The sequence below is a fragment of the Natator depressus genome, chromosome 11, assembly GCF_965152275.1.
Source record: "Natator depressus isolate rNatDep1 chromosome 11, rNatDep2.hap1, whole genome shotgun sequence".
NCBI lineage: Eukaryota > Metazoa > Chordata > Testudines > Cheloniidae > Natator > Natator depressus.
The window spans coordinates 55,271,330-55,285,955 of record NC_134244.1 but is presented as its reverse complement, the minus strand read 5'-3'; the positions used below and the strand labels follow the sequence as shown (position 1 = coordinate 55,285,955).

At 41.6% G+C, this 14,626-nt stretch overlaps 1 protein-coding gene across 1 annotated transcript in view; it reads left to right on the top strand.

Annotated features, from left to right (window-relative positions):
• The window catches only part of DNAH7 (dynein axonemal heavy chain 7), a 312,828-nt gene that overhangs the window by 297,630 nt on the left and 572 nt on the right, over nucleotides 1-14,626 (top strand). Inside the window, exons 58-63 of the mRNA XM_074967796.1 lie at nucleotides 6,567-6,752; nucleotides 7,532-7,669; nucleotides 9,162-9,392; nucleotides 11,953-12,105; nucleotides 12,932-13,109; nucleotides 14,249-14,352. Coding sequence (XP_074823897.1) covers nucleotides 6,567-6,752; nucleotides 7,532-7,669; nucleotides 9,162-9,392; nucleotides 11,953-12,105; nucleotides 12,932-13,109; nucleotides 14,249-14,352 — 990 coding nt within the window. The remainder of the gene's footprint in view (nucleotides 1-6,566; nucleotides 6,753-7,531; nucleotides 7,670-9,161; nucleotides 9,393-11,952; nucleotides 12,106-12,931; nucleotides 13,110-14,248; nucleotides 14,353-14,626) is intronic.

The following is a 14,626-nucleotide window of genomic DNA, read 5'->3' as shown; positions in this document are numbered from 1 at the left end:
CATGAAACAATACCTCCTCCCACCCCACTCTCCTGCTGGCAATAGCTTATCTAAAGTGATCACTCTCCTTACAATGTGTATGAAAATCAAGGTGGGCCATTTCCAGCACAAATGCAGGTTTTCTCACTCCCCCCTCCCCCCCCCCCAAAAAACCCCCCCCACACACAAACTCACTCTCCTGCTGGTAATAGCTCATCCAAAGTGACCACTTTCCCTACAACGTGCATGATAATCAAGGTGGGCCATTTCCAGCACAAATCCAGGTTTTCTCACCCCCACCCCCCCACACACAAACTCACTCTCCTGCTGGTAATAGCTTATCCAAAGTGACCACTCTCCTTACAATGTGTATGATAATCAAGGTGGGCCATTTCCAGCATAAATCCAAGTTTAACCAGAACGTCTGGGGGGGGGGGGGGTAGGAAAAAACAAGGGGAAATAGGCTACCTTGCATAATGACTTAGCCACTCCCAGTCTCTATTTAAGCCTAAATTAATAGTATCCAATTTGCAAATGAATTCCAATTCAGCAGTTTCTAGCTGGAGTCTGGATTTGAAGTTTTTTTGTTGTAAGATAGCGACCTTCATGTCTGTAATTGCGTGACCAGAGAGATTGAAGTGTTCTCCGACTGGTTTATGAATGTTATAATTCTTGACATCTGATTTGTGTCCATTTATTCTTTTACGTAGAGACTGTCCAGTTTGACCAATGTACATGGCAGAGGGGCATTGCTGGCACATGATGGCATATATCACATTGGTGGATGTGCAGGTGAATGAGCCTCTGATAGTGTGGCTGATGTTATTAGGCCCTGTGATGGTGTCCCCTGAATAGATATGTGGGCACAGTTGGCAACGGGCTTTGTTGCAAGGATAGGTTCCTGGGTTAGTGGTTCTGTTGTGGGGAATGTGGTTGTTGGTGAGTATTTGCTTCAGGTTTGGGGGCTGTCTGTAGGCAAGGACTGGCCTGTCTCCCAAGATTTGTGAGAGTGTTGGGTCATCCTTCAGGATAGGTTGTAGATCCTTAATAATGCGTTGGAGGGGTTTTAGTTGGGGGCTGAAGGTGACGGCTAGTGGCGTTCTGTTATTTTCTTTGTTAGGCCTGTCCTGTAGTAGGTGACTTCTGGGAACTCTTCTGGCTCTATCAATCTGTTTCTTCACTTCCGCAGGTGGGTATTGTAGTTGTAAGAATGCTTGATAGAGATCTTGTAGGTGTTTGTCTCTGTCTGAGGGGTTGGAGCAAATGCGGTTGTATCGCAGAGCTTGGCTGTAGACGATGGATCGTGTGGTGTGGTCAGGGTGAAAGCTGGAGGCATGTAGGTAGGAATAGCGGTCAGTTGGTTTCCGGTATAGGGTGGTGTTTACTCCTTTTCTTTTTGAGAATACAGACTAACATGGCTGTTACTCTGAAACCTGTAAAATCAGAAAAATTGATGGAGGAACTCAAGGGCTTGGTGTAATATCTGGAAGTATTTTTAAGGGTTTTTTTTTTAAATGTAGTAGATTTCAAATTGTAGTATTCTTGGACTTTTGGGCATTTAGGCTCTGACTTTGGAAGTTTGCTGCTCTCTTCGAAGCTTCTTGTATATACCTCCTCCCCACGAAAAAAATGCTCTTCTGTCGAACCTTAATTTGTTACTATTGTATTTCTAAAACGCCTATACATAGGCTTATTTCATGGTCTACAAAGGGGCATTTTTATGCATGCATATAAGTTTAATGAGCTGCACAATTGAAAAAAAAATCATGAAAACCTAGGGCTGGAAGGGACTGAGAAGTCATCAAGTCCAGCCTCTAGCATCATAGCAGGAGCAAGTAAATCCAGACCATCCCTGACAGTTGTTTGTCCGATCTTGGTTTAAAACCCATCAGTGAAAGCATTCCCCCATCTCTGTTTGGAAGCCTATTCCAGAATTTAACTACCCTTGTAGTTAGAACGTTTTTCCTAATATCTAATCTAAATCTCCTTGCTGCTCATTACTTCTTGTCCTATCTTCAGTGGACATGGCGAATGATTGGTCACCGTCCACTTTATAACAGCTCTTGGCATGTTTAGCCTTGAGAAGGGAAGACTGGACCTGATAACAGTCTTCAGATATGCTAAGTTTTTTTTTAGCCTTTCCCCACAGGTCAAGTTTGCTAAACCTTTTATCATTTCAGTTGCTTTTCTCTGGACTCTCTCCAGTTTGTCCACATCTTTCCTAAAACATGGTCCCCAGAATTGGACAAAATTCTCCAGCAGAGGCCTCACTAGTGCCTACTAGAATGAGACAGTTATCTCCTGTGTCTTCCATATAACACTCCTGTTAATATATCCCAGAATGATATTAGCCTTTTTTTGCAGCTGCAACAGATTGTTGACTCGTATTCAATTTCTGATCTGCTATAATCCCCAGATCTTTTTCAGCAATACTACCACCTACCCAGTTATTCCCCATTTTGTAGTTGTGAGTGCATTTGATTTTTCCTTCCTAAGTGAGCTTCTTTGCATTTGTCTCTATTGAATTTCATCTTGTTGAATTCAGAGCAATTATCAATTTCTCAAGGGTCATTTTGAATTCTCATCCTATCCTCCAAAGTGTTTGCAACCCCTCCCAGCGTGGTGTCATCTGCAAATTTTATAAGCATTCTCTCTGCTCCATTATCCAAGCCATTAATGAAAATATTGAATAATACTGGACCCATGACTGACCCTTGCAGGACTCTGCTATATAACCCTCCCGATTTGACAGTGAACCATTGATAACTACTCTTGGGGCTCTCCCATCAACTTCAGTACTCCACCTCCCTGAGAGATGGAAGGTAAGTCGGTGGGAGAGCGTCTCCTGCTGACATAGACACTGTGTTAGGTTGTTGAAGGCTACATCGCTTGGGGTGTGTGTGACTGCAGAACTGGAATTAATTTGCAACCTGGACACCATTAAATTAGGCTTGAATAAAGACTGGGAGTGGATGTGTCATTTAACAAAGTAAAACTATTTCCCCATGTTTATTTTTCCCTCCCTACTGTTCCTCACACATTCTTGTCAACTGCTGGAAATGGCCTATCTTCATTATTACTACAAAAGGTTTTTTTTCTCTCCTGCTGGTAATAGCTCACCTTACCTGATCACTCTCCTTACAGTGTGTATGGTAACACCCATTGTTTCATGTTCTCTGTGTATATAAAATCTTCCTACTGTATTTTCCACTGCATGCATCCTATGAAGTGGATTTTAGCCCACGAAAGCTTATGCTCAAATAAATTTGTTAGTCTCTAAAGTGCCACAAGTACGCCTGTGGTTTCACAACAGTGGTTAGAAGTATGGGATCTAATACTGATCTCCATTCTACATATTTTTTTGAACCAGAAAATACTTGGAATAAAATCCCTTCCCTCTGTGCCAGGCTGGAACTGGTTTATGTTCCTATGTGTAGAAGGAAGATGTTTTTAAACTTCTGTATGACACTTTGGGTGTATTTAAGTAAAGTTGGCTATTGTTAAAATTAGCCCAAATGACTATCTCAGTCAGCTTCTAACTGGGCAGTTAAAAGGCAGGTGGATAAAATGGGATGAGGGACTTGACTTGTGACACTGTGCTGAAAAAAAGTATGGATGACTCTCTGAAAAGGTTGACTTAATTTGCATAGCTAAAAAGTTTGCAAAAGGCTACGATCACTCTTGCCTATATGTTAGTTTCATATGTATTATAAATGAAACACTTGAGTTTTCTTATTCCTATAGGAGAATTCAGTTGGGTGACTCAGTGCTTTGATTGCTGAACCTTGAACGATTCCCAGATACTGGGTCTAGATACTGACCACAGTGAACATCTATCTGACTAGTTGGCTGTAAATGTTTTGAAGTGAAATGCATTCATTGATTTCAGGTTATTCTCAGTAGATTTGAGTCTATTTAAATTTCCAACCTCACATTTTGACAGAAGTGAAAGTTTACAGAAAGCTGTGACTTGAAATTACAATAAGAAATCAAGAAAACTCTTTTTCACACATTTTGCCCCCCCCACTTCTCCCCGCCCCCAGTAATTGTTGGTTTAATATCCAAGTGTAAAAGCATAAGGAAGAGAAAAATGTTTACACAAAAAAACCCTCTGTATCAAAATCTAGCAGGATTAAGTGCCAAAGTGTTATACCAATAAAATAAAAACCAGCAGGATCTTATTAAAGGGAATAAGGCAAAATGGCCCATTTATTGTGAATACAGAAAGAATCATAGTAAGCAGTTAGTTATAGCTATAACATTCCATTCAATTTCATATTTATTCACACATTCATTCATACACACACACAAGGCAAGGTTCTGCAAGGTTGTTATCATAGTTACCAGCCTTAGAGTTCCTCCTGCCACGCCACGAGGAGGGAGCAGGGCCTTGTCAGATGCTCATCTGATGCTCCTGGAAGTTGGTTTGCAGAATCAGACCCTAGAGTTCTCAGGTTCTAGAGTCCATTTTTATAGGAATTTCTTCCTATGTCAGTCTATGGGAATTGCTTCATCAGGCTGTTGCTGAATCAATCAGCAGATGGCACATTCCTGATGGCTCTGTGCTGCCAGATGTTATCTTGTTCTTTGGTTCTCCCATCCTTGAGGCTATTGGGTGGATTCCAGTCTGCCCTCCGGGGGTCCTCTGGTTGTTTCCACTTGACGCCTTCTTCAGCCGATGGACACTGGATTCTTAGGAAGAAGAAAAGGAGTACTTGTGACACCTTAGAGACTAACCAATTTATTTGAGCATAAGCTTTCGTGAGCTACAGCTCACTTCATCGGATGCATGGTGGGATTAACTTGAAATCATTTTGAGATCCAGTTGAGATTTTTTGAACTAGAAATACAGATTTTAAAAAGGAAATTTTTTTTTCCTTTGGAAAGGAAGTCCAGAAAGCAGCTGAAACTGAAAGCAGCTTGTTTTTTCTCTGCTTTGTGGCCAAGCAGAGACAAAAGGGGATTATCTTTGTGAATTGCAGGTTTTCTTTGCCTGGAGGCAGGGAACTTAACTCCTGCAGAGAAATTCACAGTCTTCCAACCCAGAGTTTTTTTTTCCCCCTAAAAGTAAACGGGGAGGGGGGGTGTTCTACCCATTTGCCTGGAGACAAAAGTGGCAGGGATTTTTTTTTTTAGGATTTTGTTTTTTTACAAGGAGCAAAAGTTTGAAAAGGAATTTTTTTTTCCCTTTAGGCTGCTGGTAAGCAGGTTTCCAAGTAGTTGGAGGTTTTTTGCTTTGATTTGGGCCCAGAGCAGAGACAAGGGAATTGTCTTTTTCTGTAGGCTGACAATCACTATCAGAGAATAGGTATTCTATTCCTGCACAGCAATATTTTACAGCCAAGTTTTGTTTGTTTATTTCTAAACCTCGGGTGTAAAGTTAGTTAAAAACAGAGAGGTTAGAATGACAAAATCCATGGCTCGACAAAAGCTGGAATTAGCCAGATTTCAGGCTGAGGAAAAACAAAGGGAACATGAAAGACAGATAGAACTCATGCGGCTGAAGAAGGAGGAGAAGGAAAAAGAAAGGGAGGCAGCGAAAGAGGCAGAACAACACCAAGCGGCTGCTCACAGGAGAGCTATGGAGGCAAGGGCCAAAGAAATGGAGGCAAGGGCCAAAGAAATGGAGGCAAGGGCCAAAGAACTGGAGGAGATCCGATGAAGTGAGCTGTAGCTCACGAAAGCTTATGCTCAAATAAATTGGTTAGTCTCTAAGGTGCCACAAGTACTCCTTTTCTTTTTGCGAATACAGACTAACATGGCTGTTACTCTGAAACCTGGATTCTTAGGCTGGCACCTCCCTGATCATTCATTTATTATCCACGTCAAGCATCCATCCACATACATGCTCTATCTCTATTTTAATCACAATTGTTAACAAAGCGAGATGAATACAACAAAAGGGCGGGGAGTCTCTGGGTGCTTTTTCTGTTGTTACAAAGTATTGCTTTGAGTCCCTCTCTGTGTCAGTAGTTGTTGTTACAAAGTATTGCTTTGAGAACAGACTCTGTCTTAGAATGTACTAACACAATTAGCAGCTTGCAAGTTTCACACAGAGAGGGAGAGAAACAGTAAAAATAAGAGACCAAAAACCAAGAGACCTCTTAATTAGTAATACCCTGGAATTTAAACTATGGGGAATCAAACTCATTTGTGATTTTTAATATAGAATTTCTTTAATATGATCCACTATAACAAAAGTACTAATAGATTATTTTAATTGAATCACTTGGTCTAGTCTTACTATGCTGTACAAAAAGGTGCCATACCCAGTGTATATTGGGTGGATACAAAGCATAGTTATTATCTTTTACCCAACCATTATTGGGTAACTTAAGCTGTGTTATAAGTACACAGGCCAAATTCTGCCTTTGAATAACATCAGTTGCATGCAGTGGGGAGCAGAATTTGGCCTAATGGCTGAGAAAGGGGGGAATTTTGGTGGAGAAACTTAAAATATCAGCCACGGAATAATATTTAAAGTGAGAATTTTGTAAATCTTTCAAATAAATTACAAAAGCTCAAGCACAGCTATGCTGACAAATGTTAAGCAGTTATGCAGGTAGCCCCTTGGTTTTATGTTTCAGGAGCTGCCGTATGATGCCATACGCTATATGACTGGAGAATGCAATTATGGTGGCAGAGTTACTGATGATTGGGATCGGCGCACGCTCCGTAGCATTTTAAACAAATTCTACAATTCTGAAATTGTTACGGACTTAGAATATAAGTTTGATAACAGTGGTCTTTATTTTGCCCCGCCTGAAGGAGATGTAAGTATTTTAAAATAAATGAACTGAGCCATAGACCAAAGTGAACATTTAATGCACAGCAGCAGAGGCCACATGGATAGTTAAGGCATGGCAAGCTAGTACAGGGTGAAGTCACACCCCCTTCCCCCCCCCAACCCCACTTTGCCATGAACTAAATGTTGGTGTAGACAAGCCCTTTAGTTTCCACTTCTGTAAAATGTGGAAAATATCGTCCGCAATGTAACTTCAGGGTCTGGTATCTAATTTGTGATATTTCTAAGGTGCTTATTGCTGTGATATCGAAACACTGAATTCATAAGAATTAAGGATAGATTTTTTTAAGGTATTTAGATGGCTAGTGGAATTTTCTATGAGTGTTAGGCTCTTAGATGCTTTTGAAAAATTCCACTAGGTGCCGAAATATCTCAGAAAAAGCTGGGCCGTTGTCCTATTTACACTAGCACTTTTAAAACACCAAACCTGCACTTAGATAGAATCCTGCCACTACCTCAGAGCCTGAGGTGCTCAGCTTTCATGATGATGGGCATGGTACAAGAAACTAATTAGAATAAAATTCTTCTCTAACATTGATGCCCATTGCATTTGGTAAATCTGGCACTAGATGATCTATTTGCTCAGGACGGCTGGACAGCGAGGAGATACTGCTTGTTTTGTTGGGGTTTTTGGTTTGTTTTTTGAACTGTACTGATCACTTTAGAGGCATGTAGGGGTGTTTTCTTTGAGCTGCAACTGGCATAGACTGGAGAGCCTTTTTAACCTCCTGTCACTAATCTTTTAAGTACCAAAGCTACATCGACTATACAAAGACCCTTCCGTTGAACCCTTCCCCAGAGATTTTTGGGATGAATGCTAATGCTGATATTACCAAAGATCAGTCAGAAACTCAGCTGCTATTTGATAACATTCTTCTTACTCAGGTATGTAAATGACCATTATGTCAATTCGTCAGTACATTAAAGATACTGCCTACCTACTGTACACGTTACTTAAGTTTACTGTTCAGCTGTGCTGTATTTAAAAGTTTTCCAGGAAGTTTCATATCATTTCTCTGTGTCCCCACTGTGATTACAAAACTCACTGTTTTTCTGGAAGATGCTGAGTTAATCTTGTTTCATAATTTTGTGAATTGATGTTACAAAGAATTATTTTTTTGAAATGCAAAGGATTGAAGGCGAGAGCACTAGCTGAGCTGAACATTCCTAACGAACGTTTGTTCTTGGTATTGCTAATGTAATAATCAGTCCCCTAACACTCATTATTAAAGCTGTAGGTTATTTTCATTTTGTTCTTATAGGAGGAGAAGAATTATTAATTTGGGCCCCAATTTTTCATAGATTTAAGCATATGCATGACTTTACTCACAGGACGATGGCTGTTGCTATCTTCGCAGCATCAAAGAGCTACTTTCTCATGAAGACACTGCAAAACATCCTATTAAATGACAATCTGTCCATAGCCCCTGCTTGCCAGAAGTTGGGAATGAGCGACAGGGTCTGGATCACTTGATGATGACCTGTTCTGTTCAGTCCCTTTGGGGCACTTGGCATTGGCCACTGGTGGAAGATAGGATACTGGGCTAGATGAACCTTTGGTCTGACCCAGTCTGGCCATTCATATGTTCATTTGTCAGCATCCTAATGTGTACAGTTGGGGGAGGAATTGAAATGAAAATATTTGTAAATGGTTCTGTTCTGACTACCCACATGTACTGTGCTCTGTTCTATGTGAACTCTGGCCTGGCCTCATAGTTATACAGTTTCCTTACTTAGTGCATAGAAAAATCTTCATGTTTACATCAGCAAGTCCCATGTTTATTCATTCACTTAACATTTGCAGCATGTTCATTTATCACCTGTGTAAGATCACAGACTGGAGTGAATCAGCTGGGGGGGGAGGAGTGCGAGGCTCCCTCTGTTTTAATTGAAGTCACTGGGCATGTGGACTTGAATGGGAGCAAGATCTGCCTTTTAATCTCCCTGCCCATTCACTTCTTGACACATTTAGGCTTGATCTTTCATGACTAGCAACAATCCTGGGTGAGAATTGTGATGTTAGAGTTTGTGATTAGGCAAATTCTAGAGTAATTCCAAACACACGAAAATGCTGAATGAAAACCCACTTTGCCACTGATATAGAATGAGTAGGTCATCAGAATGGTCATTGCCTAAACATACTTAATGGGCAGGATATTGGTCCTTTGGACTAAGCGTTTTGAAGGTGTCACATACGCTACACTTACAAATGGGGAAATCTCCAGTTTGGTCATTGCACTGCGTGATTCTTTCATCCCAAGATGGTTTTTTGAGCAATAAGAATATTTTTAACAATACTGATTTAATTAGTTTCTGTGTTTAAATATTTACTGGTATGTATAAGGAGACCTCATTTTTAACCTTTGGCTGTTTATAGTCTCGAGCCTCAGGTGCTGGTGCAAAATCAACAGATGAAATTGTTAATGAAGTAGCAGGTGACATCCTGAGCAAACTTCCCTCAGACTTCAGCATTGAGGCTGCAATGAGGAGATATCCGACCACCTACACACAGAGCATGAACACTGTACTTGTCCAAGAGATGGGTCGATTTAACAAGTTACTGCAGACAATAAGAGACTCCTGTGTTAACATCCAGAAAGCAATCAAGGTACACTGCACCAAATATTAAAAAAGCAAATTATTAGGGGCTAAATCCTGTGAACTGTTGCGCCATCACCTTCAGTTGCAGGATGGAGCCATCTGTCTGATGCACTATGACAGTTCCTATATTATCGACTATTCAACAGTCCAGGTGCCAAATGGATGTAATACATTTGTATCACACAATTGTCTATATGTACAATGGACGAGCAAAATACTGTCCTGCATAGTGCGGAGAAGCCATACTCGCCTTCTGTGTTAGCAGATTATAGCTCTGGGGTAATTTTTTTTTCTGGTCCTAAGCAACTTAAGCATCTAGGTCTCTTCTGAAAATAGGATTTATGTGGACGTAGCTGAAGTGGAAGTTATTACAGTAAGATTTAGGTGACACTGAGAACCCCTGCTCAGCTGCTGCCTAATCATGGAGGACCATAAAATCCCTAAGAGTTTGAGTTTTCACTGTTACTATCTCCTAGGTGCCTAGCCACATAGCGTGAGGCACCTATTTCACGCTTATACCTCCACAGGATGCTCAAATGAGACTTTTCCGTACCTGCCTGGCCAAACTAGTAGGCATTCTTAGGCACACAACCTCACACAGAATGAAAGGGGACGGTTCCTTTAAACCAGCAGTTTAGGATATTCAAGTGGGATGTGCAAGACCTAGATTGGATTCCCTGTTTGAAGAAGTGATGTGACCTTAGGTCTCTCAGGTGAGCGCCCTAATCACTGGACAAGTGTTGGGCTTTCTCAGTTTCTCCTGTTTCAGCGGTTCCATGGTGTATTAATAGTAAAACATGTTGAGGCAGAGAGAAAGCGAGAAGGGTGCTGTCGTCCAGTCTGAACTGTGAACCTAGTCCTGGAGTTTGGGGCAGCTGCCCTAACCGCTAAAAGCCAGCCTCTGCTTGCAAAAACAAGAGCCATCACTACAATTAATGCGTAGCGGTTAGGGGACTCACCTAAGATGTGGGAGATTTGTATGCAAGTCCCTGCTCTACCTGCCTTGGAGCAGGGACTTTTACTTATCTCTTCCTTCCAGGTGAGCCTTCTAATCCCAGGCAGGGGGTGTCTCTGAATCCCTCTTGTTGTAGCTGTTTCACTTTGTATAAGTAATTAGAGCAGGCAAGTAAAATGGATCTCCCACATCACTGCCCAAACCACCAGGTAGTAGAGTCAGTCTCTCTAGCCCAGTGACTAGTTATGTATACAAAGCGGAACAGTTTCAACAAGAAACAGAGCGAAAAATCCACTGGCTTATAGGCAATAGCTTGGTGGTTAGGACCTGGGCTGCAGGGATTTGGGCAGGGATTTGACCCCCAGGTTTTCCACTTCCCAGCTGAGTACCCTTATCACGAGGCCAGGACATCTCACAATCCTGCTCTACTCACCCCCAGCTGCATTTATCTGGTTTCACCGCATGCCTGTTGTCTCAGGCCCCACAAGGGAGGCAGAGGTATTGGACTGCCTTCTTGGGCGAGGGCTTCAGCTTGTGCAAGAGTGCTGATCAGCTGTGGAGTTGCAGCAGCACTTAGGGGCTTTGCTCCTGTCTACAAGCAGAAACGTCTGGGCCTAAGAGACTTTTGGCACATACGGGTTAGTGGTTTTGAAAAATCTCAATGGCACCTTTGAATATCTGGCCCAAAGTTACTTTTGAAAATGGGATTTTAGGTTCCAGTGTCACTTTATCCATGGACATGAATGTGATTTCTCCCAGTCAGTATGAATTCACTGCAGGATCCCATAGGGAAAGCCAAAGGGTTTGGGAAGCGTGACATCTTGTCTAAAAACACATATCAATATTTAGTGAATGTGGCAAGAAAAATTAAAGCTAGTTTTGGGTGTAACAGCAATTGGGATTGTTGCAGAGGAACACGGAGGCACCGCACACAAGCTGCTGAGTGCTCTGACCTAAAATGAGAGTTGAGGGTGCTCAGCCCTGCATTGCCTTGGGCCCTTAGCAATAGTAACTTTCAACTGTATCAGCATCCCTTTTCAAACCTTAGTTTAGACAGGCGACAAGTCAGCAGGGACAGGATAAATACATGTCAAATAATGAAAGGCATAGGGGTGATGCAGTGGGGACTTGGATTCACATAATACAAGGTCAAGAAGGCTTTAAAAATTTGAAAGGAAGTTAAAGTGAGTAAAACGGAAATTCTTAGTCACACAGACATAGGTATGGCACTTCTGAATATTCAGAAAGGGCGGGAACATTTATATTGGTAAGGAGAACATCCAGAATAACAATAGTAAGGCTTGCCAAACCCAGTAGAGCATTGGAAGGGATATAAACCCCCACATTTCAGGACTCTAGGAAGAATCTTTCCCTACAGGCTATTTATTCTATAAGGGCGTCTTGAACCTCTCTCTGACGCATCTGCTACTGGTCACTGGTCTGCCGCAGTATGGCAATCCCTATGTTTTTAGGTTCTCCCAGTCTGGTGTGGCTAAAACTTGAATTAGAGCTGTTGGAGTAAGAGCACAGGGTTTTTGGGGGTGGGGGTGGGGTGGGGGGTGTCTGAGCAGACAGGGCAGGGTAATTGTTTCCTTCCCCACATCTGCTTTAGGGACTGGTGGTGATGTCCTCTGAACTAGAAGAAGTGGTAAGCAGCATCTTGAAAGGCAGAATTCCAGGCATGTGGATGAATAAATCTTACCCAAGCCTCAAACCACTTGGCAGCTATGTGAATGACTTTCTTACCAGATTAAAGTTCTTACAGGTGAGCACACTGTGTTTAGGCAAATCTGCTCTTGATTGCTATATAAATTTTTCTCTCGGTGGCATGTGATACCAGAAGAGAATAGAAACACACAAGTATGTATGTTTGCACAATGAATGTATAAGGAGTTTAGTTTGCAATGGTTGTGTACAGCAGTCTGCTCATCAGTGCATATAATAAACCACTACACTTTGTTATGTACCATACCCCTCATTAAGATAGCTGCTGTCTGTTAAAATGCCTGCCTGACAGATGGGCAATATTGGTGCTCACAGTGGATTCTCTAAAGGCCTCTTAACTGCCAACTGTTCCTGGCACACACGGTGTTGCAGCATTCAGTGAAGTTTAATAAATAACAGTATTACATTTATTAAAGCGTAAGAAGAAAATACTGTTGATGGACCTTTCCACTGAATTGCTGAAGTTAGGAAATCATTTTAATGCTCACTTTCTAATACCCAATACTGTACTTACAGAAAATTGCTTGGGAATTTGATGGCTGAGGAGAGTAGCCACAAACTATGGAGGCCTTCCCCTCTAGGTTGCTGGTTCACATAAAGTGTGATTTGACACTGACTAAAATGTTTTATGATTATGTGATTCTAAACTAATGCTCACATTAAAAGCCACTTGAGGAACAGTAGCCAGTGGCATCTTGGACAACGTGGTCGTTAAAACAGTGTTTTTGTTGGCTGTCTAAAATACCATTGGCTTCTGCAAAAAAAGACAACTTTTTGTGATATGGCTTTTACTACTATCCTAAATTACTTTTTGCCTCCTAATGATTTCAAGGTACATTTTTTCCTCTCTCGTTTTTCTGCTGTAGCTATGGTATGAACATGGAACTCCACCAGTCTTTTGGCTTTCAGGATTTTTCTTCACTCAAGCCTTCTTAACCGGTGCCCAGCAGAACTATGCCAGAAAATACACCATTCCAATTGATCTACTAGGGTTTGACTATGAAGTGCTGGAGGACAAGGAATACAAAAATGCTCCTGAAGATGGTAAACAAACCAACTTTATTAGCCACCTACACTGGTGTAGGAAGTGTTATTTAGGGGTTACAGGTAGATACATTCCTGGCATTAACAGGTATTAAGCACTTAATGCACAGAATCCTGGAAAATATAAGCCACAGTGGAGGCTTGCACATTAAAGGCATAGAAATGACAACATTCAACAAAATTCCTTTTGAATAACTCTAGTAGAACATCACAAATTAAATATCAGCAAGACCATTCAGCTTATCTAGTGTCTGGTCAGTGGACCTCCTGAAGCAGGATTGTTCCATATGTTATGTTAACTGGGGCAGATCCTCAGTGGAGCTATGACAGTTTACACCAGATGAGGATCTGGTCAAGTGCTTTACCAGTATCTACCACTTGCCTTAAGAAACTTTTCCACTATCTAACAGATCTCAAGTGATATTTATCCTGAATTTTGCTGTTCTTCATTTCACCCTATTACTTTAGTTCTGTGCCCCAGTATTTAGAACATTTCACTAACCCAGCCATGGATCGTGACCCTGTTTTAATGGGGTCACCAGGGCTGGATTACACTTGCTGAGACCCAGGGCTGAAGTTGAAGCCCAAGCCCCACCACCTGGGGCTGGAGCATGAGGGCTTCAGCCCTGGATGGTGGGGCTTAGGTTACAGGCCCCCTGCCTGGCTTGAGTTTTATCTTTGAGTAGCTATTAAGTGCCAGCCAACATTCAGAGAGTTGGATACAGTATAGTTACTAAGAAACACCTACATTAAGTGAACATGGAGAATGAGGAACCAAAAAGACCATACCCAACTGAAGATTGCCAAACTACAAGGAGGGACGGTCAAGGGCTGTGGCTGGAGTCCAAAGTAATCAGGGATTATGAGGAAGGAGGCATAAAAGTCAGCCCCATTCCTACTAGGGACTCCAACATAGCAAGGCTACCCCCCTCAGAGGACATGGGCAGTCTCAACTTTTGTACCACCTGAGAGATACTGAGTCAAAAAACTGGCACACGGATTTCTGTATTATTCAGTTGCACGAAAGCCTCCTGCATGATCTAAACAGTGTATGATTAAAAAAAGTGGACCTAATTTCACACTGACTTCTAGTATGTTTTGGTTTCTGTGCCCAAACATCTTTTTATAACTTTCTGCAGGGGTCTACATTCGAGGATTGTTCCTGGATGGAGCTCGCTGGGACAGAAAAACTAAGAAGCTCGCAGAATCTTATCCGAAAATCCTCTATGATACAGTACCTGCGGTCAGTGTGTGTGTTAGACTACTCTTCACTCCAGACCTAATCATATGACAGTCTAACATGGCAGGCTTAGCTTCTCACAATAATGTTTTAAAGGAGTACAAAACAACACTTTTTTTTTTTTCTTCTAAGTAAAAACTTTTGCCATCAGAGCTACCTCAGTCAGTCACCACATGGCTGTGTGGCAACCAATATATATATATATATATTTTTTTTTTTTACATATATTGAACTGAAAATATTTTGAGCAGCAGATCATGCAATTTGTATGCGACAG